At 43.6% G+C, this 25,926-nt stretch overlaps 1 protein-coding gene across 1 annotated transcript; it reads left to right on the top strand.

Moving 5' to 3' along the window:
• Positions 1–19,951: 19,951 nt before the first annotated feature.
• LOC131335688 (ethylene-responsive transcription factor CRF6) lies at positions 19,952–22,188 on the top strand. Its single transcript, XM_058371161.1, has 2 exons — positions 19,952–20,302; positions 20,529–22,188. The coding sequence occupies exon 2, from the start codon at positions 20,709–20,711 to the stop codon at positions 21,750–21,752; it is 1,044 nt and encodes a 347-aa protein (XP_058227144.1). The 5' UTR covers positions 19,952–20,302; positions 20,529–20,708; the 3' UTR covers positions 21,753–22,188.
• Positions 22,189–25,926: the final 3,738 nt, after the last annotated feature.

Raw genomic sequence — 25,926 nt, 5'->3', positions numbered from 1 at the left:
GTCTGGCATGCAAAGGATAAGCGATTTGAGCAGTGCAACCGGTGACCGACGGACAGGATGCAGACTTGCAGTGGTCTAGTGGTGTACTCTTCTGGCTCCATAACAACCACAACCACAACAGCAGCAATCAGACTCGGAAGAGTTGGAGGGCGAAGTGAGAGAGCACTGTACGGAGGAGGAAGATCTTTCTCTTGAAACACCATCTCAGGAGAGCTGAGATACCTACAGGTACGAATAAACCTACGCCATCGTTCACAAAACACTCTAGTTAATAAACTTTTGCCTATAAAAAAAAAATTGTGTGGTCATGTACTGGTAGGCAATAGCTATCCAACAAATTAAGTAATATGTTGTAACATTTTAATGTTGTCAAATAAGAAAATTTATTGTGACGAATTTCTCTTTGTCAAATAGACAATACGTATTAATGACACCTTTTTAAAAATAGTTGTCAGAGCATCTTTTAATCCATACTTTAAAACACAAAAATAGAGAATGGATATGAAATATTGAGGGGAGATTTTGTAATTTATTACCTTTTTTTGCACTTTATGCGAGAATATTGGAGGGACCCATGGTACTTTTTAGAGATTTGGCCTCCAAATTTACTTTTGGGCCTTCAAAAATAGACTATACTCACATTTTGAAGACTGTAGGGGTTCGATTTAGGAGGAGGGACCTTCGCCTGAACTAGTACTTCACTTCCGCCATTCCGTTCCTCCGCCGCTGACCCTGCAACAAGTCACTAAGGCTGGAATTGCCTAGTGACCCTTCGACGATCAAGTTAGATGTAAGGAGAGATGCTTTTAGGTCTAGGGTTAGGGTAAGATGGCATACCTCTCAAAGATCAGTATCCCTTTGTATTTATAGACCTAGGTTAACTTGGGCTCCAAGCTAGTGCGTGGAGGTCACGCTTAGGTAACCGCCTCGGGTGACGTCATAGATGACGCACCAGATAAGACGGTTACGAAGCACATGGCCAGACTTGGCCCCTTTGATCCTTTCCGCCACGCGTCCCTCTTGGTCCCCTCCTGCTATGCAACATTCTTCCAAGAGGCTTTAACGGAATGCACACTTCGGTATTTATCCGAAGAGTGAACAGGAGACTCGATATCAACCGGGTAAACAGAAGGATATACACAGGCCCGTGTTAATATGAGGCCTCGGTTAATGGTGGTCCGGTTAGATTACCGAGACCATGACCGAAGCCTCCACAATAGCCCCTCAAGTCCCTGGAGCTTTGCACCTCTACTTCAGGGTCTTGATCCCATCATATGAGATCAGGCCTTGATCTTTTTTAGAGAATAACCGAAGAGTGAAATTGCTTCGGTAGATTCCGTTCAACCCGCGCCAGAGAAGAGCCACGTGTCAACTGCTGCCGAGGTCTCAGAATCAAAAGGCTGCCTCGGCACGTGCCATGTCAGTTGATTGGTACGAAACGTCGCTTCGGTGACACGCGTCAACATGCCTAAGGTCTGAATATCCGGCGCCTGTCCTCGGTGCAGAGTCCTTGATACTAGCCGTTCGATGATAACACATGTCGATGATCTAACGGCTCGATGCACGACGCTTCGTTTCCCGCGCAGCTTTCCATCTCTACCATTATAAATAGGAGAGACAGAGGTGAGATCGTCACCTTTTCTTCCGCTTCTGAAGTCGAACCGCCGCCGCCGTATACTTCCAACTTTCAATCGAGATTTCAATCATTTTGGTTGGGAGATCTTGCACGAACTTGAGGTATGTCGACCTTCTTGCTTTATTTTTCATGTTTTGATCATTGTTTTTGAGTTCTTCGCCGTTTTCTTGCGCTTGTTCTGGCTGAGCAACCGCTCGCCGCTGTCTGGTTCAAGGCGGCGCTGGGCTTCTCCAGCGCTGTTCACGCTATTACCGAGGTCTAAACTCATCCCGAGACCTAGATTCATCCCGAGGCCAAAACTCATCCCGAGACCTAGATTCATCTTGATCCCAAGGGAGAGGACTTCTGATCTTTAGAAATTCTTCCAAGAGGGAAGCGCCTTCATAGGAAACGATTGCCTGAGGACTCCGAGGAGCGATGACCATTCCGCACCGAGCGTTAGACCTTGATTTTTCCCTGAGCATATAGCTAACGGGTTTTTTGTATTCCTTTCCTTGGTTAGGCAGAAGCGAATGGTCATTGAGCTCTCTTCGGACAGTTCCAATAGTTCAGGCTCTTCTCCTATCGAAATTCCCGAGGACATTCGCCAGACACTTTGGGAGAGGGCATTCTTTCGGACTCCAATCGACTGCATTGAACCATTTGAACCCTCGAGAGCTCCTCGTGAGGTGACGACGTTTGACTCCCAAGAGATGGAAGCCCCAAGTACCTCGAACCAAGGTCCGGGTCCATTCGCGGATGCCCCCGAGGAGGTACGGGGACGCAGGAGGGCGATGAGGCCATGCCCATACCGAAACCAGTACTTTGACGGCTCCTCGGCTTCTTATGTTGAATTCAAGAGGGTATACAGCGTTCCTCATGACGTTGACGTTCGGATTTTACCGAACAGCGACCCCAAGGACCTTCCTCACCGGGAGGGAGCACTCATCTTCCCCTTGATGGCTATCACAGAGGGGGGCGTTAGATTCCCCCTTCAACAGTTTGTCCGAAGGGTTCTCCGAGCCCTCTCCCTCACGTCTTCTCAGCTTACGGTGAACTCCTACCGGATCATCACGAGCATTATAGAGCTGAGGAGGCAATACAACCTCACGTTCGGACTCGAGGAGCTCTTCGGTGTATACCTCGTTGGAGTTAACCGGGAGAGCGACCGTCACTACCTCTCCTGTAGGACGGGATACGACACATTCCTTATCGACCATCTTCCCGACTCGGAAGAGTGGGTGAGTATTTATGTATCGGTCACCGGGAATTTTATGTTTGGGCCCGGGGAAAGCACGGACACAGCCACCACAGTTCAGTTCGAAGCCGGGGCTCCTGGTCGGTAGAAGTATCTTTTTAGCTTTATTATGTTTGCACATTTTTCTTTCCTCATTGTATACTGATTCTTCCATTGCCTATCTTTCAGTCAAGGGCATCGTTGCAGAGCTTCGGGGAAGGGCTAACCGAGCGCATATAACAGCTGCTTACGCCATTCCTATTACGAGTCGGTATGCACCTGATCTGCTCAGATACAAACCGACCTATACCGGCTATTTGAAAAAGAAGCCGAGGCAGCAAGGTGTTTCTCGAGCGGGACGAGGACGTGGCCGAGGGAGAAGCCAAGGAAGAGGAGAAGGTAGGAGAGGAGGAGCTGGGGCGACAGAAGACGAAGTTGGTGATTCTAGTCCCCGAGGCGTGATCCGAGAAGAAATCGACCGGGAGACCCCAGAAAGGACGGGACTTAGTGGCGAGATGAGCGGTCGCGGAAGAGAAGTGCTCAACCTTCGGCGCCAGAGGCCACGAGGACGGGGTGCTGGCGTCAGGATTGGCTCACCGGGGGCCGGAACCTCGAGGGTGATCCCTGTTTCTCCTCGGGAGCCTCCGGAGAAGAGGGCTCGGACAGAGGAAGAAGGCTTCGGACAAGGAAGGAGCGGGGAGCCCATCTTGATAGAAGAGACAGGAACCAGAGGAGACGAGGGAGATGTGGAGAGCCGGGGGAACCGAAACGGGGACTCGTGTTCCGGCGAGGGAGGTCCCCTGGGCCCCCGAGGTTCGTCACTACTCGGGGCGCCTAATTCATCACGCCGATAGTGCGTCTTCTAACATTGGGACGGCGTTTGGGCTGCTTCGGTCGTGTATTCTTCCGAAGGACGCCCGAGCTGTTGAGGGGTGCACCGTAGATCTGACAGGAGAGATAGCGCAGGCACTTCTGAAAGTTTCTTTTCTTACCCCCTTGATCGATTGTTGGAATTTTGATCAATTTTAATTGTGTTGGTAGGCCGGCGCTCGGGTGCTCGCTGTGAATGAACAATGCAAGGCGCGAGAGCAGGAGATGGAGCTGCTGAGGAAAACCCTTGCTCAGAGAGAGGATGACCTGAAAGTGGCGAGGGAGACTTGTGACCTCTACCTGGCCGACTTTCAGAGGTGCGACCGGGAGCAGGTAATTGCTGAAGGGAGGGCCACAAAAGCTGAGGAGGACGCTGACACATTGAGGGTTGCTGGAGCCCGAGAGGTCGAGTTTGCAAGGAACAAAGGCTACGATGAAGGCTGGGATGCTGCCGGAGTAGAATATAAGAAGCAGGTCCGGGAGATAGAAGCCGAGCTCTTCAGAGATCGGTTATTGGACGGACTTCGGTACGGGCACGAGGCCTTGATAAGCAAGCTTACTCTGCCAGAGGGTTCGGAGCTTCGAACCGTGCCTGAGCCCCCTCCTGAAGAGCTCGTGCTACCAGAGGAGGAAAGCGAGCAGGTGCCGAACCAAGAGCCCCAAGCGACCGAGGAGCCAGCTGACCTTAGCGCCCCTATTTCCTGATGAAGCATAGGAACTTTATACTTCGCAGCTCTGAAAAGTACTTTAATTTTTTGCTTAAATGGTCGGTTTACTGGACGGCTCCGGACATTTGGAGTTTGCCGTTCCAGGGATTGTAATTGTTTGATACTGAAGCAGTGCCCTTTTGTTTATTGTTCGTGAATGAATGCTCTTCTTTTCTTGAATGTTTTTATCTTTGAAATGCTTGTTTGATTGGTTTGCTCCTTAGGTTATGATGCCCCTGCTTCGGTGGGACTTGAAAAGTTTGTAGAAACAAGTTTAACCGAAGCGTTAACCGAATCGTTTTGCCAAGCATAAAAAAGATGTTTAATCAAGAAAAAGTGGCTCGTTCCGAAGCCCCAGCTAGTAGGAGGGCCGGTAGGGACCGAATCAGAACCACACGTTTAATGAATTTTTTGATTTTGCGCGCCCCCTGCGTATTAATAGAAATGAACTTATCGAGCAGAGGCGGGATGGTATTACTGCTAGGGACGTAGGCCGGGGTCACGAAGAGGTATGGCTTCTGCCATAGGTTCGTGACGCAGCGAGTCCGAACAGTGGAAATTTCTGGTAGGTCGGTATAAGGGGCTCGGAGAGAGAGGCCGAGTATCCTTAGAGCGAGTGACCAGAAATCAAGACGACCGAAGAGGCCTGGGCGACTTGGTGGGAATTTTGTCCGAGGGTATCACCTATGGGAGAACAATATCCCTGAAGTCGGTATAAAATGGTCCGGGCAAGAACGGACCAAGCATAAGTAATTTAAACAATCAGTGTACGAATAGTGCCGAAGAGATAATTCTCATTAAAACTCGGTGGAGTATTGTCAATACATAAGCAGATTGCCTTCAAGATTTTTGAAAAGAAAATGCATCATAATAATGACCAAACGGGATTCGGTAACCGAGCATTATCCGTAGAACTTCTTCAAGTTGTTTGCATTCCATGACTTAGCAATGGGGGAACCATCCAGCTTTTCCAATTTGTAGTTACCCGATCCGAGGTGCTTGAGAACTCGGTAGGGACCCTCCCAATTGGGCATTAGCTTTCGCTTTTTGGACTTCTCCACCACTTTTTTCCAGATGAGATCGTCAGGCTTAAACGACCTGAGGCGCACACTTCGGTTGTAACCCTTTGCAACCTCCTGTTGGTATGAAACGAGCTTGATCCTTGCGTTGTCCCGTTCTTCTTCGGCTAAGTCGAGGTCCGAAGCAATGGTGTTATTGTTGACCGACTCATCAAAATTTTCTGTTCTCATTGTTGGGAGTCCGACTTGGAGTGGGATGACCGCCTCCATTCCAAATGCCAAGGAGAAAGGAGTGCGACCGGTGGATCGCCGAGGCGTCGTACGGTAGCCCCAGAGTACCCTGGGTAGCTCTTCGGCCCACTTTCCTTGCCGTGACTCGAGTCGTCGCTTGAGTCCGGATGATATTGCTTTGTTTGCCGCCTCGGCCTGTCCGTTGCCCTGGGGGTAAGCCGAAGTGGACGTGTCCCATTTGATACCGTATTCGTCAAGCAAGGCCCGGTACTTCTGCCCTGTAAACTGCCTTCCATTGTCTGTAATTATGGCAAACGGCACACCGAAACGAGAGATTAAGTTTCGCCATACAAAGCGGATGACGTCTGTTTCTTCAATGGTGACCAGGGGCTCGGCCTCGACCCATTTTGAGAAACAATCGGCTGTGGTTAAGAGGAACTTGAATCCACCCGGTGCGACAGGGAGCTTTCCAACGATATCCATGCCCCATTGGGAGAAAGGCCAGGGGCTGGTAAGAGGGCTAAGGTCCCGGGCCGGCTGATGGATAATGAGAGCGAACATCTGACACTTCTTGCAACGCTTGACGAACTCTTCAGAATCCTTCTTCATTGTCGGCCACCAATACCCCTAAGTGAGGGCTCGGTGGGCGAGCGATCGTCCACCGGAGTGACAACCGCTGTCACCGGCGTGAAGCTCTTCGATGATGCCCGGAACTTGATGTGGGTGGGCAACCAATAAGTACGGCCCGGTAAATGATCTTCGGTAAAGCTTGCCGTTGGGATTGAGCCAGAAGAGAGCAGCTTTGTTTCGGAGTCGGTGAGCTTCCTTTTTGTCAGTGGGCAGGGAGTCCTCCCTCAGGTAAAGGACGATTTCATCCATCCAGCTCGGGCCGAGCTCTATGTTGAGTACTTCCTTTTGTAGATCTTCGAGCTCAAAACTGGGCTTGTCAATTGAATTGAAGGAAATGGAGCGGTGTCCGGTACATGAGAATGCCGAAGCGAGCCCTGCGAGGGTGTCGGCATGGGCGTTCTGTTCCCTTGAAATATGCTCGACTCTGATTGCTTTAAAGCGTTGAATGAGCTGGACTGCGGCGCTGAGGTAGGTACGCATGCGATCATCCCGAGCTTCATATTCTTCAGAGAGTTGGTTAACCACCAATTGGAAGTCGCTGTAAACGACGAGCTCTTTGATGCCAATGGCTTCGGCAGTCTTGAGTCCCGAGATAAGTGCTTCATATTCGGCCTCGTTGTTAGAGGCTAGGAAGTTGATGGAGAATGAGCTTTCGTGCAAGACACCGGAGGGTGAGAGAAGAACGACGCCTGCACCTGCGCCTCGGCTGTTGGAGGCACCATCAACATACATTTTCCAAACATCTCCGTGAAAAAGCTGCCATGCTGTACTAGGGCTGGCCTGGAGTACTGCCTCGGTGCTCGGGGTTGATGCCGAAGCGGATACGTTGGGCGGTGTAAGCTCGGCAATGAAGTCGGCTAGCACCTGAGCCTTTATTGCTGTTCGAGGCTGAAAGTGGATTTCAAAATTAGCAAGCTCAACGGCCCATTGTGAGATTCGGTTGGAGAGATCGGCCTTTCGGAGAAGAGATTTGAGGGGGAACTCGGTCAGGACGATGACGCGATGCGACTGGAAATATGGGGCAAGCTTTCGGGAGGCTGAGATGAGGGCGAGCACGAGCTTCTCCAGGGTGAGGTAACGCGTCTCGGCGGGAGTCATGGTTTTGCTAGAGTAATAGATTGGCTGGTGCTCTCGGCCCTCCTGTCGGACAAGCACCGAGCTCACAGCGTGCGGAGAGACAACTAGGTAGAGGAACAGGTCCTCTTGGTTCTGAGGAGTGACGAGGAGCGGAGCCGTGGAAAGATACTTCTTTAGTCGCTGGAGGGCTCGGTCACAGTCTTCTGTCCAGTTGAAGCTTCGTCGGCTGCCCTTTAGTAGAGCGAAAAATGGCTGACATTTGTCTGAGGAGCGACTTATAAACCGATTCAGAGCAGCAGCCATACCGGTTAGGCGCTGAACATCGCGCTTGTTGTGGGGAGCCGAGAGCTGATCAATAGCTCGAATTTGGGAAGGATCGGCCTCAATACCGCGTCGGGAGACGAGGTGGCCAAGAAATTTGCCGGAGTTGACGCCGAAGACGCATTTCTTGGCATTGAGGCAGAGTTTGTGGCTCTTGAGTATCTCAAAGACTTCGGCGAGGTGAGTTAGATGATCACCGGCGCGAAGACTTTTAACCACCATGTCGTCAATGTATGCCAGCATAGTGTCGCCCAGTAATCGCTCGATCTTGGTTATCATTCGCTGGAAGGTTGCTCCAGCATTTTTTAAACCGAAGGGCATGACAAGGTAACCAAAGATCCTGTGGGGGGTAATGAAGGCGGTGTTCTCGATATCGCCTTCGCTCATGGCGATCTGGTGGTAGCCCCGGTACGCATCCAAAAAGCTGAGTCGCTCGTGTCCGGAGGTGGCGTCGACGAGCTGGTCGATACGGGGAAGAGGAAAGAAGTCCTTTGGGCAAGCGTCGTTGAGGTTGGAGTAGTCGACGCAGACACGCCATTTGCCATTCTTCTTCTTGACTACGACGGTGTTAGCCAACCACTTGGGGTACTGGACCTCTCTGATTGCCCCAGCGTTTAGGAGTCGGTTGACTTCTTCAATGACGGCCTCGGAGTGAATAGGAGAGGACCGTCGTGCCTTCTGTACGACCGGTCGCTTGGCTTTGTCGATGTTGAGCTCGTGGCAGATGAAAGAGGGGTCGAGCCCCGGCATCTCATAGGGGGTCCAGGCGAACACTTCAATGTTTCGGTTGAGAAAAGCTACCGTCTCGTTCCGATCAGTATCACTAAGTGAGGAACTGACAAGGAAGAAGCGGGAGCCGTCCTTGGTGATTGGGATTGTGGCCACATCTTCAACGGTTTTATCGTCGGGGGATCTGCCGACGTCCTCCAAAACTGGGGCTTCGGGGGCTTCAATGAGATTCACCCGGGGGGTCTGTTTGGTGCTTCGGACGGCGTTGACGTAGCACTGCTTGGCCGCGGTCTGGTCTCCGTATAAGTCTTCCTGGTGCCCGTTAGTGCCAATGAAACGTACCACTTGGTGATAAGTGGAGGCAATCGCTTTAAGCCTATGCAGCCAGGTTTGACCGACAATGGCGTTGTAAGGGCCAGGGACGTCGACCACCACAAAGTCTATTTCAAGCGTTACCGAGCCGGCACAGACAGGAAGAGTGATCATACCGATGGGCCAGATAGGAGCTCCGTTGAAGCCGATAAGGGGAACTTCGGAGGGACGGAGGTCGGTCTTGGGAATCTTCAGATCCTTGAAAAGAGAATAGTACATGACTTCGGCCGAGCTACCCTGGTCTACGAGGACGCGACGGACGTTGAAATTTTTGATGCGTAGCGTGACCACGAGGGCGTCGTTGTGGGGAAGCTGGACGCGGTCGAGATCCTTCTCGGTAAACGTTATCGTCCATTTGGAGCCGTCGTCGATTCTGGGGCGCTTTGGTTCGGGGCCAACTAACATGACCTGCTTGGAGGAGGAGGCTTCATTCAACTCTGCCCGGATGACTCGAGCGGCCTCGGGGTTCAATGGACCGTGTATGACGTGGATTGTCTGTACTTCTTCCTCGGTGTTAGTTTCGGTCCGCTGTGCCCGAGCCGTCGTCTTCTCGTGATCGATGAAGTTGCCGAGGTGGCCACCAGCAACAAGCTGTTCCAAGTAGGCCTTGAAGGGCTTGCATGCCGTGGTGAAGTGACCTTGTTCGCTATGGTAACTGCATCGAACGATGGGATTCTTGATTTTCCCATTTTCGGTTCCGAGCTTTTGATTGGGGAAGGAGAAAAAGGGCTGGTCCTTCACTTGGTCGATGATCCGGTAGATGGGAATGGTGAAGACGGTTTTTTCAGCGTTGAAATCGCTTGGCTTCGGTCCCCTCCTCGGCGACTACTTGATTGTGTTGACCTGTTTCTTCGGTGTTGAGACATGTGCGGGGACCGGTATTGATACTGAGGTGTTTAATGTCTTTGAACTTGTAGGCTTCCCGATGCCTCTCTCTGCCTTGGATTTGATGAGCTGACACCAGCCCTCAATTCGAGTCATAAGGTCCTTCATAGAGTTCGGCTTATGGCGAGCGAGGTCGTCGTAGACTTGCTCGTCCTGGGAGGTGAGACCGAGCTTGAATCCTCGGGCAGAGATGACACCGTCGTAACCTTCTATCTCATTGAACAACTCCCAATAACGGCCGGCGTACTGCCGAAGCGTTTCGTCGTTCCTCTTGCGGAGGGCTAAGAGGGAGTCGATCTCCTTCTCGTGCTTGTTGCTCGTTACGAACCGGGCCATGAAGGCGTCACAGAGGGAGTCGAACGAGGAGATTGACCGAGCCGGGAGTTGATTGAACCAGGTGAGGCCCAGGTTGCCGAGGCTTGCTGGAAACACTTTGCACAGGAAAGCGTCGTCCGAAGGTTCATTCCGAACAAACAGAGACATGACGGTTTTATACTGGACCAGATGAGTGTACGCCTCGGTCTTGCCGTCATATTTGGCAAACTTGGGTTGGGAGAATCCTTTGGGGGGGGTAACCGAGTCGATCTCTCTTGTGAAGGGAGAGGTCGTGAGTCGCGCAAGTCGCGCATCGCGATGAGGTCGGATCGAACGGTCGGGGCCGTCTGGACGCTCAGTCGCTGTACGCTTCTTGGGGACGAGTTTGTCCAGTCGTTCATGCTCCTTTCTCTTTGGATCGACACTAACCGATTTTTTGGGAAAACGGTCCTGGCGATGATGTCGGTAGCTATCCCGAGCGGAAGCCTCGAGGCGCTCGGTGACCAGGCTCCTGCTGTTTGCGCCGCCGGGGTGCGAGACGATGGGACTTCTGGCTCGGGGGCCCTTCAGGCGCTCGCGGTATCCTCTAGTCTGGATCTCGACAAGGCCGTCATCTCCCCTGGATGCCCTTGTGAGGCTAGGGGTAGATTCCCGGCCTGTCCTGCCCACAAGGACGGAGTGGGTGGAGGAGGCAGAGACGCTCTCACCACCGAGCCTGTCAAAGGCCGATGGTCTCCTTCGAAGTTGCGTAGGAGAGCGAGAACGGTCCCTGCGCGATGTTTCTTTTGGGGCTCGTGTGTCCACCGCTCTTGGTGACTCAAGACGATCCTTGACTGAAGGGCGGGGTCTGTGCTCTAGCAGGTGACCGGCTTCGTGACTGCGTGGGGGGGTGTGACGGTTTGTTCTTCCGCCGCGGCTCCCGGAGGAATGAGATGGGGAGATGAGGAGGTGTTTGATCTCCGCCAACTCGTCTCGGACGTGTCTGTTGCGGTCCACGACCGTCGTGAGATCGTCGATTTTGCGCTCGAGATGGCGGATGTAGGAGTGGAGCTCGGAGGATGAACCTGCGTCTGGAGCTGACGCTCCGGCGCCAACTCCGATGGATATGTGAGTCTTTCCAAGGGCCGCCGCTCCGCCAGAAGTCAGGCTGTGGTCCACGAAGGAACCGAGCCCGTGGGCGGTACCACCGTGATGTGCGTCGTCGATCTCCACCATGTTTGATTCTGGATGTTTTAACGGAGCAGAAGGGGGGAGGTGAAAGTTGAAAGGATGGCTAGATCCCCAGCAGAGTCGCCAATTGTAGGGGTTCGATTTAGGAGGGGGGACCTTCGCCTGAACTAGTACTTCACTTCCGCTATTCCGTTCCTCCGCTGCTGACCCTGCAACAAGTCATTAAGGCTGGAATTGCCTAGTGACCCTCCGACGATCAAGTTAGATGTAAGGAGAGATGCTTTTAGGTCTAGGTTTAGGGTAAGATGGCATACCTCTCAAAGATCAGTATCCCTTTGTATTTATAGACCTAGGTTAACTTGGGCTCCAAGCTAGTGCGTGGAGGTCACGCTTAGGTAACCGCCTCGGGTGACGTCATAGATGACGCACCGGATAAGACGGTTACGAAGCACATGGCCAGACTTGGCCCCTTTGATCCTTTCCGCCACGCGTCCCTCTTGGTCCCCTCCTGCTATGCAACATTCTTCCAAGAGGCTTTAACGGAATGCACACTTCGGTATTTATCCGAAGAGTGAACAGGAGACTCGATATCAACCGGGTAAACAGAAGGATATACACAGGCCCGTGTTAATATGAGGCCTCGGTTAATGGTGGTCCGGTTAGATTACCGAGACCATGACCGAAGCCTCCACAAAGACCAAATTTCTAAAAAGTACCTGGGTCCCTCCAAGATTTTCTCATAAAGTGCAAAAAGATGGAATAAATTATAAATCTCCCATTAATATGTCGCATCTATTTTCTATTTTGTGTTTTAGAGCTTGGTTGAAGATACTCTTACAATAATGTAATTTTAGCTACACAATCTGTTTAACTCATCTGCATAGATCCTAACAAATTTCATGTATCTGTAAGTAATTACTACTACTAGTATTGCTATACTATTTCAGTAACACTTAACTCTCTCATCATTTCTTATGCGTGACGTCAGTACCGTCTTGCAAATAGTATGTACCATGGCACGCCCTATCGCAGCCACCCTCAGGATAGGGAAAGTCTATGGGTACATACATTCATGTACTTACACTATGTACATACACATTTTAAACCCAATTTGAGTCCTACAAAAATGATCCAAGCCACTTATTTTGTTCAAAATAGTTTGTTTTCGGTCTATGTAAAGAATCAACTCAATCCGATATCGGTAAAAACGTTCACAAAACATCCAACTTTGCTTTAGAATTTAGGCTCGGATTCTGTAGCAGAAGTGAATGTTTTGTAAACGCCTTTACCGATATTGGATTGAGATCATTTTTAAAAAGGGATCATAAATAAACTATTTTGAACAAGATGAGCGGCTCAGATATATTTTGTAGGACTTGAGACGATTCTAAAGTGCATATGTACGCAGTGTATGATCCAAGCCACTTATTTTGTTCAAAATAGTTTGTTTACGGTCCATGTAAAAAATCAACTCAATCCGATATCGGTAAAAACGTTCACAAAACATCCAACTTTGCTTTAGAATTTAGGCTCAGATTCTGTAGCAGAAGTGAATGTTTTGTAAACTCCTTTACCGATATTGGATTGAGATCATTTTTAAAATGGGATCATAAATAAACTATTTTGAACAAGATGAGCGGCTCAGATATATTTTGTAGGACTTGAGACGATTCTAAAGTGCATACGTACGCAGTGTATGTACCTATAACAACACTCCTCGGAATAAGACCTTATGTAATCATCAGACGATAGCCATGTATTCAAACTTAAGAGATATAGGACGTTAAATTGTGTGAGTTTTTTTAGGTTTTAAAAATTTTGTGTATTCAAATAGCCAAAAATGTATTCAGCACAAGAGCATATTATTTTTTGGCACAAAGGATCTCGGGCCACCCACAAAAGGGGAGCTACCCGATAAGAAACCAAATTACTTACAAAATAGGAGCATCTTTGTAGAGACCCGTACTTATTTATCAAAGTTAATATTTTATAAGTGCATGTTTATTGAGAAAGAAATATGGAATAATTGTGTGTATGTGATTTGGGGTCAAAGTGATAGAATTATTTGTGAAAGGGTTTAAGGTGTGATTTGTGAATATGGGGGTATATGTAGGAGGGTGAGAGAGTAGGAGATCATTTTTCCTCCTCTCCCTCACCGGCTCTCTCCTCTCTCTCGGCTCTCTCCTCCTCTCTTGCTCTCTCATCAAATTTCACCAAAATTGTAACGCCCTGATTTTCTAAGAATTTTTGGAGGAATTAAGCCTAAAATACACTGAATTTTATAAACTACTAGGTCCCTATTTATCGTTATACAAAATTTACATAAAAAAATGCAAAAAATCTAACATTTATTTAAACGTCTTCAGAGGGACTCTGGTCTTGATACAAATCCCAAGCATACACGGTCTCCGCTCTTAATATTCCTCCTGTGTCAAACTGCTCCATCATTGAACCCTGCATCCTCTAGCAAATTGATCTCCGAAGCAAACGATTTACCAGGATACAAATGTATCCGTGAGTAATAATTCACCCAATAGAATAATCCCAATCCTACCAGCCCCTTACTCTACAATTAGCATTCAACAATAAAACGATTGGTAATACACAAAAGGTACAGAATAATAACACATCATCATTTTATTTACTATCCATTAACTTACGTGAAATCTAAGGATCTTCTCCACCAGATCCTTTCCTCCCACATCCACTAACTACAACCGTCTCATGGGTCCACCCTTCCTCTTGTTTGTCCTGCACCAGGGTCTTAGGTGAGTGCACCTAAATTATGTATCTAGCATGTTCTCACTTAAGACCATAACAGGAGGATCGAGTCATCCCATGACGCATTGTACATTAGGGTCAGACATCCACTACCCCACGCTAACTATAACCGTCTCATGGGACCCATTCACTTTTTCAAGAGAAACTTTCCATGACGTATCATACATTAACGTCACAACATTTCTCAACACTGAGCCCCATTGGTTACCCATTTCAACACAGGGCCCTATTGGTTACCCTTGCCATCACCATGGCTCAAATCACAATTCACACACTCATACTTCCAACACTTTACCATTTTTCCTTTACTTAACATCGTCTATGTGAGTCACTACTCGTAACCACCCAATGAACCTAAGTCCATTCTAGCACGTCGAACATGATACAATCAATAACAACTCAATTCATAGCATGATACATTTCAATGAGATAAAAGTACATATCAAATAATATTGTGCGAGTAAGTAAAGACATAATATTTTAATTATGATTAGGCCGATGCCCCTTTAGGTTGCTTAAACTTTTAATAAACATCTCTATTCATTAATAGTTAACCAGGATAAATGAGTTGTAACACACATTCAAGATTTTTAATTACCAAAGTGTGACAAGTAGGGTAAACATGAAACAATACATAGTTTAGGGTAAATTTTGGAATCAACGTAAGCATGAGGGGCTAACTGCAATTTCAGTACCCTTTTTTTAAAATTTCAACGTTCATGAACAGTGCTCATTCTAAAAAAAACAGAGCAAAACTTCGAATCACTGGGTTTTGATTAGTGAACCGATTTCTTCTGTTCTAACTCATTAAAATCATCATTTAAGGACTGAATATACTTAGGGAGAGGTAGGAGAAGGATTATAATACCTCGGTTCCGGCCGAAACAGCGGTTAACGGGTTCGGACAGTTTCGGTAAAAACTAAGAAGACGGCGGCGACTGGGACCTCAAGCTGACTTTAGGTGAGCGATGGATGTTTCCGATAAATTTGAGAACGTGGGGTATGATGTTTGAACAGGATTCTTGTTCGGGTGAATGTAAAACCGAAACACATTTCTTTGTCTCTCTAAACCACCATTTTTTTGGAACCCAAGCTTTGGCTCTCCTCTCTTTATTTTTTTCCTACTAATTTACAGTGGTGGTGATGTTAAGTTTCGTGAATCTCGGAGTGAGGGAGGGTTTTATAGGACGTAGTGGAGAGGTGGAATGTGGACATGGGTGCAAGAATGGAGGGAGGGAGGTGATAAATGATGATTATGGCTGCTGAAATTTAGGAGCAGAGAGGCAAAAGTGGTTCGGTATTGGGAACAAGAGAGGGAGAGAGATATTCGGGAGAGGTGAGAGGGAATCAGGAGAGATGAGGGTTGGGGAAACACAATCCCACAATTTTAGGGAGCAATTATCATGTACACAAACATATATACGTGTGTGTGTATATATATATATATATATATATATATATATATATAATTGGATATTAAAATTTTGACTGATATAGAAATAAGATATATGACTAGCTAATTATATGTATATATATTTTTTAAAAAGATAAATTCTGAATAAAAATACTTATAATTTTGTTAACTAATAAAATTTTAGGGTAACAATACGAGTTTTTATTTGAACAATTTAGGGCCAAAATTAGGGTGGTTACAAAAATAACTCAAAACAATCTTAATCCTTCACCCTCTACGTGTATTGTGGTCCGTATCTCGCCGGTCGGGGCTCGGTGGAGTCGTATCGCTCTCGGTTCCGATTCCGAAAAGCTAGGGCTCGTATTTTCGTGGGTTTCGTTCTTCGGCCTCAAGGTTGGGATTCTACCTCTCAATATATGTAATAGAGTGCTTTTTTTGCCTTGAATCGTATGCTTGGTTGATATAGTTGTTGTTGTGGTTGGAATCCTCGAAATCTACTGTAAATCTGCTCGAAAGCCATCTGTATCGATACGGCTCTTAATTCATATCAATACAACACTCTCTGGACCGCTCCGAAGCTCACCCGTATCGATACTTCCTTTGTTCGTATCGATACAGTGAGCTTAGTGACAGATTTTGCTGTTTTGCCCCAAACTCCTTTGTTTTGACCCCCGATCATTTCTAACTTGTTCTAAACATCACCAAATCGCACCATAACATTGTTAATCACATTCGTTGAGTTCGTTGTGTGTCCATTGCATCCCTTGCCCCCCCCCCCGGTTTAGTAGAATTTGACGTTGATTTTCATATGGACTTGATTGAATTGGAATGACCCATAACGAGGATGTGATACGCTCAAAACACTTGTTGACACAACAAGTACATTCAGGACCTATCGACGAGTAGGTGCCTGGCAGCGGATATCGGGGTCCCATAATTTGCCTGGCAGGAGCTAATGCTCGTATTGAACACTCAAGGCTCAACCTTCTAGGTGGGCACTTGGCAGGGGATATTGGGGTCCTATAATTAGCCCGGCAGGAGCTTCGGCTCATGACACTTAACGTGAAGCGAAATTGGACATATGGAAAGCTGAAACAGTTAAAGATTGAGGTGTATGCCAAATTTCATATCATGTTTGTTGGATTGTTAAGCCTTAGTTATTGCCTATCAAATGGTCTACATCTTGTTCTTGTCTTGTGGTCATTCCTGCATCTCTCTTGCATATAATGTTAGTGTAGAATTTCCTACTGGGCTAGTATAGCTCAAGTCTATCATCATTTTCAGGTGCTAACACAGGGCAATAGCGTGCATAATTGAAATGCTTGGAGGTGGAATTATTTTGAAAGCTAACGATTGAGGAGTTACTTAGGCATCTTTGTAAATCTCTTTTGAAGATGTATTTGTAACTTATTTGTGGATTTTTTGACTATGGAATATTGAAATCCTTAACTTTTGAATATTCAGTACTTGTGTTAATTTAGGCCTTTGAGCCAAAGATGTAATAATTTGGGATTGCCACATTATTTTGGTTATCGTACAGATCATGACGAGGTTTTATTTTATAGAAATCATTTGTGTATTTGATGAAAAACGAGGGCGTGACAATCTTAGCAGAAGGAGAGAAAGTTTTGTTCCCCACACTTCTTTAGACAACTAGCGGCTTGGGCAAAAATTGTAATACTGCATACATCAGTATCATGAGTTAGTTTTTCATTGGTCAATTCATTATTATTTTTTAATTATTGAACGATTTGGATCTTTTGTGCGGGGCCTAGTCGGTTCCCACAGTCAGTTGCTGTAGCAAAGTTCATTTCTTTTAGGGCTACTAAACAAATCAAGCTATTCGAGTTTAAGTTCATGTTCATTTATTAAAAGCTTATTCAAGATAGGTTTGTTACGTAAATAAACCAAACTTGAACATTTTTTTTATAACTCGTTAAGATTTCAAATCAAGCTTCAACAAACTACCACTTGGAATGTTTGGCTTGTTATGCACAAAAATTCCTCGAGATCAGCTTGTGTTTGACTTGATTAAAACTCGTTTGAGATCGGCTCACATCATAAACAAGCGGGAGACTTGGCCAAAAATTCATCATATTTACATTGTTTGAACTCAAGGGCATGCGTTTTTTGCAATCAAATATAAGGACAAGTGTACTGCATGATTACTAAAATACCCTTTTTACAAAACTAGTGAAAGTTCGCCAATAACTGCAAGTTAGTGAAAGTACCTAAAACTCTAGGGTACCCTATGAAAGTGCCTAAAACCTTAAACCCTAGGATTCCTTATGAAAGTGTTAAAAACCTTAAACCCTATGAAAATACTTAAACCACTACAACCTTATAAGTGAAAAATGCAATTTAAAATCCTATGAAAGTGCCTAAACCTTAAGACGTCCTATCTTAGGGTAGTTTTGTCCATGAAAACATGTTTTGGCCTTATGACTCAACAACTCAAAAAGTTGAAGGACTTCCACTGAACATTATTTTGCTGGCGTTTTATCCCCTAAATGGAAACTTTTTCACTGTATTTATGGCTAATTTTCCCGTTAATTTTTCATCTTGGCAAATAGTAAATATTTTTGGGTTTCTATCGTCAACGTGAATTTTAAATTCCAAAATTTTGAAGAAAAACTGAAACCAAATTTACTGAAAAACCTGCACTTCCATTTTTATTCCGTAGGACCGAAAAAAAAAATTTATTTAAGATTAAGGAATAATGGTTAAACGTGCACCAATAGGAAAGTCCACTTGCATTAGGGGTGTTTTCAATAACAAACAAATTGTAGACCACAATTTTTTAAATTTTTCTTTATTCAATTTTTTTCGAGTTTGTTTATTTTGTCCCAAATTTTTATGTAATATTGATTTGTCTCGATGAAAAGAATTAAAAAAGTAAAAAAATTACGACTTTTTACACAAAAATTGGGGAAAATATCAAAAAAAAAAAAAAGCTCAAAAAGTCAATTCTTAAATATTTTTTAAAAAACAATTTGTGTAAAAGTCATTAATTTTTTACTTTTTCGATTTCTTTTATCGAAACGAATCAATATCAAATAAAAGTTTTGCGCAAAATTCAAAAATGAGTAAAAATTTAATAAGAGCTAAACCAAAAAATTGTGGTTAGAAAAGTTGTTGGTTAGTGGTAAATATTTCCCTTTTTTTTAAAAAAAAATTTTCGCACACTAATATCCAAAATTCTCCAATTGCATGACAGCCGCAGCTGCTGCCAAGGAAGTCATTGGCTGGACTGGACACAATGGTTCAACAAAGTGCACACTGGGCGTAATGTGGCCTTTGAATGTTCCAACTGCCACCCACACTCACTTCCCTTTAAAAACACTGCACCCCCCAAGAGCAAAATGAGAGAGAGAGAGAGAGAGACCAATAAAGGTTAGTAATTCTTCTGCCCAAGACTGCAATTGCAATATATGTTTTCATTTGATCAATTCTTGCTATTAGGCCATCCACAGTGGTATAATCAAAAATAGATAACCAAAAATTGATACATCAGCTTTTGATTATTCACTTAAGAGATTGCTAAGCTTAACAATGTTGAGGTTCACAATGGTCACCTCTAGTCCATAACCAAAATAAGGGGTCCACTACAATTTCACACAATCTCTCTCTCCCCTTTTGTTTCCCGCTATTCACTTCCTTCTATTACGTTTTTTTTTTTAGCAAAAATATATCGAATATATGGTGATCTTCCTAGTGTTATCTATCAAAATAACACCGATTTTTTCTTCTTCCTATTCCTATAGCCTATATCACAAATCAACTACTCTCTTAATCTTTAAAAAAAAAAAAATCAGATGTGTTCTTAAATTTGAAAAAAAATGCAAGGTTCTCTCTCTTTTTTTTTTTTTTTTTTTGCAAGGTTCTTTGTTTACTCAACCATGGGGGGAGGAACAAAAAAATGAATAACCACTTTTTAGTCGAAAAAATCAATTTTTTTTTTTGCTAAAAAGTGATTATTTATCAAAATACTTGGGTAAAAGTAAAAAAAAAAAAACACTTTTCCCGATTCCTCTCGTTGAGATGAATCAATAACCTATAAAAGTTTGGTGCAAAACTAAAAAAATGCGAAAAAAATTCAAATAAAGATAATTTTCAGATTTAAGTTAAGTTTAAGTTAAATTCATAAGAATGCAGCCTAAAATAGAAACGTAAAAGAAGAGTAAAATACCTTAATCCAGCAACGATGAGTTAAATTATAGATGATCGAGAAATATGAGCTTCACTTTTGGAGGAAAAGAAAGAGAAACAGTTTATGGTTGAAGTGAAGAAGATATAGAGCAAGTGAAGAAGAGAAGAATAAAATAGTAGTTGAAATACATGTGTATATAAATTTTGGAATTAGTTAACTTATGTAGTGTGGGGTTCACAAATTTTGATTATTGAAAAAGGTTGCTAGTTTTGGTTATCCAAAGCCCAAAATTTGATTATTTATAAGGATGTTGCTAAGTTTAATTATACCATTGTGAGCCATTTTTTGCACAAATATTGTTAACTTTAACAACAATTGTCTTTTGGTTATACCACTGTGGATGGCCTTATATCTTTCAACCATTATGCTGGAAATCTTGATGAAAAAAGAAACCCATTATTCTGGAAACAAATCTGCAAAAGATCCTACTCATATATAGTAAAGTTTCGATTTTCCCTTTTTAATCTGTGATTTCCGTTGGGTTTCTTGCAGTTTGTGGTGCTCTTAGATCTCTCTCTCTCTCTCTCTCTCTCTCTCTCTCTCCAAAACCTCGTTTCAAACCTCAACGAGCAACGGAGGGGAAAATAGTGAAAGAGAGGATTAGACGTCTGTCTGGTGGTGTTGATGCTAATTTATTGAATATATATAAAAGCATCAAGGCAGCTCTGGCTCTCTTCCCAATCTGTTTTAATCTCTTCCATGCGTTTAAGATCAAAGAGGTATGTTTCTTCTTTACCCATATGTGTATCTTATTTAACGTGTCCTGTCCATATGTACGTAATCGATAGTTAAAGATTTGAATTTGATGATTTTGTGAAATGGGTACCAAGGGTTTAGGAAGCAGAGATCTATATACTATATTTCTTTGATTTTCTTGATATGGGTACTAATGGGTTTAGGGTTTTTAATTTTTTAATTTTTGTGTGGGTTGATCTATATGTGCAGGACTTGTTCTGGTGTGGAGTGCTTTGGGGCTTTTCATTTAAAACGCTTCTTCTTTTCAATCTCAAGTCTAGGGTTTTTGGTTTTCCTCTGGACTGAGATTTTACGACAGATTGCTTCAATTTCTTCTCACTGGTGCATTGGAGGTTTAGCGTTTTCTATTCCTGGAACATTGGTGAGAAGATGCCAGGGCTTCAGAGACAGTTTTCGAATCAAAATATGAACAGCAAGAAAGTGAAGAAGGAGAAAATAGACAATGAGAATTCCTTGAATCGAACTAGAATAATTCGTGTTATTTACGATGATCCTTATGCCACAGATTCTGGCAGTGACGACGATGAGCCAATTTATGGTAATGTGAATGTGTTTCCAAGAATTAAGCGTGTCGTTAGGAATATCGTTATCCCTCCAAAAGATTCTTCTGTAGGAAATTCTTCGTGGTCACGTAGCAATGAAGGGGTGGCTGATAAAAAGTTGGGGGAAAATACAAAGACACAAAAAGCGTCGTCTGTATACAAAGGTGTACAGAGAAGGAAGTGGGGAAAATATGCTGCAGAAATTCGAGATCCTATTCTAAGAAAACGGCTTTGGCTTGGTACATATACGACTGCGGAAGAGGCTGGCAATGTTTATCAGAGAAAGAAGCTTGAGTTTGAAATGAAGATTTTGGCGGAGAGGGTTGAGAATGTGAATCCTTGTGTTTCGGAAGAAACCAATTATTTGTATTCCCATCCATCACCCTCATCTGTTCTTGATGTCTCCACAACATGTATTACCAATGGCATTGGCAACTCAACCAATGAGGAAAACAATCTGATAAAATCTGTGGTGAAGGAGGAAGCCGATTTGGTACAGATTTTGGAAGAAGAGCCACCCATTTCAGCATTCTTAGGAGGCTCAATTTTCCCACCCCCTGTCGGTCAAGAACTCGAATTTGGTTTTAACAGCGAATTGTTACCAATTTATGATTTTGAACAAGCCCCGATTTCAGAAATCTTGGAATATCTATCAATATCTCCGCTGCTTGATTTGGGATTCGAGAGTAATTCGCTATGCTGTAATGATATCGGACAGTTTTTCAATGGTCAAGGTCATGAGGTGGACATGGACTATCCAATTTGTGAGGTTCAAGATGGAGAAGGAATTGGTGTTCATGACTTTGATTTTGAGCTAGACGAAGAGGAGCGTGCTTGGGTTGATGAAGCCTTGAATTTAGCCTGTCCATAAACTTTTGCAGTTGAGGTGGTAAATTCATCAAAAATATTCGAGTGTTGTGAAAAAAAGAAGAGAACCAGGAGCTGAACAGTCCTCTGTCCGTCCCGTTTTCGGGTCCTTCTGGGGCTCAGTTTCAGTAGCGGAATGAGTTGGTGAGAGTGGGAATTGGTCCTTGTGAGTAAAAGTTTCGGCTTTTGAGGAGGGTGAATTGAGAGAGTTCTTGGGTTTTTTCCCTGTGCTTTTAAAGCCGTCCAAGATTTTTCCAGCTCTCTATTACAGTACAGTAGTTGAGTAATTATTGTTATTCGTAGAAGAAGAACGTGTTTAATCTTTGAATTCAAATCTTGGCTCTTTTTTTTTTGTTTTCTGCTGCACTTTTGGTGGTGTGGCTGGTTGATTCACTCCCACAGTGTAAGAAGTTTGAAGATGAGCGAGCATCTGTTGTCTTCTTTCTTTTTTCTAGTCTTGCATTGCATGGACCTTTCCGCAATCGTGACTCACGTTCCCCACACGGGGTTAGCGTGCGTTTGCAAGAGGGAGGTTTGTAGTTGTTTTACTTGGCTAGACTAGACTAGATAGAGAACAGAGAAAAAGTAAAAAAAAAAAGTTGTAGAAATTAGTTATAAAAATGTTCAGGTATATGTCTCATGCATTAGAGCATCTCCAACTTGGCTGCAAACTTTGAGATGCAAAATTAGTACTGTAATTTATTTTAAGGCTAATCCGGCAATTTAGCATCTCCAAATTTTAAAGCAAGTCCATAGGTGTTAAATTATAGTAGTACTCCAATATTGTACTAGTATTATTATTATTTTTTTAGGTTACTTCGAACTTTGTTTTGATATTCCAAACCGTCGATAAATTTAAAAGTTGATCAGCACATTTGACATGACTTGTTTTGGCTTAAAAAATGGCATAGGAGCAGCTCATGCCAAATCCACCTTGGCTCTAAGAGGCACAAAGGTCGACTAGTAGTGTCGAGTTTTGTTAGTTACTCTCGCTTGATAAGATTTGGCATATTTGGTTGGAGATGCTGCATGTGCGTGTGTATTAGTTTGTTTTTGTTTCTACTAAAAATGGACCGCTCCTGTTAAGGAGATCCGTCCCAGATAGTAACAAGACATTCGCGTCAAGAGATATCGGGTTAGGAGATATTCACGTCAGGAGGTATCCGTGGCAGGGGTAAGACACGTGGCGATACGTGATAGCATTTGTAACTCCTCTAACTGACTGAGTACATGGGGCTTAAATCAAGGAAAGTGGTTGTGATAATTGGCCCACTTTCTAGATCATGTTGAGCGGTTGGAGGAAGTTAAATAAAACGTAGAGAACATGGGACATGTGTCACATGGAGAAGCCAATCGGGAGATATTTCAGGGTTGTTTTCTTGTATTAATTATTACTCCTATGTGTTGGAAATAAATATATTTTAATTATGATCAGGTTCTACTCATTAACACATATTGAAATGGTTTGAAGGAAGTTACAAAAGAGTGGGACACTTGGCGGCCCAAGGTTTATCTTTAATACTAGCAAATAAAGAGGGTGAATTTGGTCACAGGGACACATGACAGTTTGAGAGGGCTTTTGGAGAAAGTGAACAGGAAATGTGCATCATGAGATCCAATATTTTCTCATCCTACCCAAGGAGGATGATGCCTATAAATATGAAGCTTCGTTGATTTTGCAAGATCGAGGTCCTCGCACCAACAGCAGCCATAATATCTTAGAACTTAGTTCAAGCCATGGCTTTTGTTTTTAGTTTAGTATTCATCTCTATTCTATTCTATCTAGGTAGAAGAATTACGCCAAGTAGTTAGTTATTTTTTTCTATCGGCTATCTTCTTCCATTCAATGCAAGTTTTTTCTTTTTCTTGCACTTTGTTTGTTAGTTTCCTATTAGATTAGAAGTTTTCTTCATTGAGACAAGGAAAACAAAAAAAAACAAAAAAACAAAGGTTGCTTCTCCTTAGACGCAACATCACCATCAACACTTGGAGCAGTCTAGCTTCTGGCGCGCTTGCAATTTCTCATTACGTCCGCTAGGGGGCATCCACTCTCACACGCCAACTTTTGTTGGAGTTCTTTTTCTCCTCCTCCTTGGGAAAAAGTGCGACAACAGTTTCTTGCATAAGTGTGACTTTTTAAATCGGTACTGCAAGAATGACAATTATATTGAGGTCAGTGTGTGAATACATTAAACAGGGTGGGACTAAGTGTTGGAACCGGGATTCGTTTATCAATGTAAATTCTCTACACACCAAAAAGAAACAATATTAGAAAACTTACTGGACCAATTTCAGGAGTCCGGAAATTGGCAATCGAGGCTAGTATTTTTATGGAGAATACTATATCCTTAAAGCAAATTCGTCCCCCATACCGGTGCTCTTGGGTCTCTTGAATGTTTGCTTCCCAGGATTACCCGATTTTCGAAGAACGGAAGTAGCACTACAATCTGTTTAACGGGCGAACCAGGAAACTTTGCAGAACTCTCTCAGAATATGTATGTTATGAGTGCAGGAATTTTCATTACTGAAATGGAAGAAGATGAGTCCTATTTATAGAGAAGTAGACACCCAAACGAAAAGGAACGGTGACCGTTCGAAATGGTGTTAGGAAAAAGACGCAACTGTTTGGAGTGGTCTCGGCCGAAGAGACACCAGTGTTCGAACTTATCTTGGCCGAACCAACACTTCCATTTCCATGTTACAAAATGAAGAGACACTTCATGTTGCCAAGGTAAATGAAGCATTGACACCCATTGATTTAGATTGCCACATGTTGGTCTATGAACCAACACAAAATTCAATTCAAAAGACTTCATATAAGTAAGTAACTAATTAAAATAATTAGTACAAATTCCCTCCAAATATTAAATCTTAAAATATTATGAACCCGCTGCCATGCTCGGCCCGGTTCAGTGGCAAATCAAATAATTCCTAGTACTCCAAATATATTTATTTATCCACCATAGGACAAATAAATTACAACCAACTTAAATGATTTATTTTGGAGTCAATTTTCAATTCACTTATTTCCAACACTAAGGATTAAAGAAGCATCACTCTGCGTTGTGTGTACTCATTACGAGTGTGGTGTAAGTATTTGTGTAACCGGATGTATCCTTAGTTTTCAATTATCTACTTAATTAGTTAGGAAAGAGGGAAAATTTAGAGTTTTTAGATGTTCTCTCTTTAGCCCACTTTCCCATACAGATTTACAATTGCTGGACATGTTTTCGAGGTTTGTGAGATGGTGAAGTTGCTGCAACATTCCAAAGTGAATATGAAATAGTTTTTTTTTTTGTGTAATCTTATAACACGTTCGAAAACCTGACTTTGAGATTTGCTTTAACGTGGAATTGGAAATTATTTGAAATGGGATCTATGTTGTGTTAAATAATTAAGCCGATGGTGGGAGCGGGTCTTGCCTTTCTTGCTAATAAAATATGATGATAATGGTTTATTCAAAAAAAATAAAAATGATGATAATGATAGATTAAATTATTCAAAAGGGTTGTTGAGAGACATGCTACATCTTCTGCCTCATTATACTATATAGGAATCTTTAAAATCAATTAAAGAAGAAAGTAATAATTATTGTATGGTTGACAAAAATTAAAGCAGCAGGCCAGCAGCCAGTCCCCGCCCTGCCCTGCCCTACGGCCAGCTTAGTTGTGTTCTGGTCAACAGAAAATAACTGAGCTTGTCGGCACTTTAGGAGAAAACTGCACGGGTGCGGTTGGGTATTTTCCGGCCACTTTTTGGACTTAACTCAATAATAGCTTCAGTTTAAATTGTAGATTTCGTCGAAATACGATGTTTGGTTCAAAATGATGTTAATTGAATAGCAATAGATATGTGAATGACCGTTTGACCCAAAAAAATAGATATGTGAATGACCCCCAAAACAAATCGAAACTGGGTTAAGTACAAACTAGATTGAAACGTAGTAAAAGAGTTATTTTTGTGTTTTGATCGCATATAATTAACAAGTAACCGTCTCTGCCGTCAGAAACATGAGCATCTTGATCTCTGAGATTAGAAAGCAACAATTGAACCACTTAAAGAGACTTTTCCAATTGAAGCTTCGAACACTAAATTTTATAACACATTTGAAAGTTGAGGTAGTATTTTGTTGTCTACGAAGTATTTCAAACATCAAACCAGCCTTTAAATTGTTTTTT

This window comes from Rhododendron vialii, chromosome 8a (assembly GCF_030253575.1).
Source record: "Rhododendron vialii isolate Sample 1 chromosome 8a, ASM3025357v1".
NCBI lineage: Eukaryota > Viridiplantae > Streptophyta > Magnoliopsida > Ericales > Ericaceae > Rhododendron > Rhododendron vialii.
Note: the sequence above shows the minus strand (reverse complement) of the source record. Positions and strands in the feature narration are given on the sequence as shown.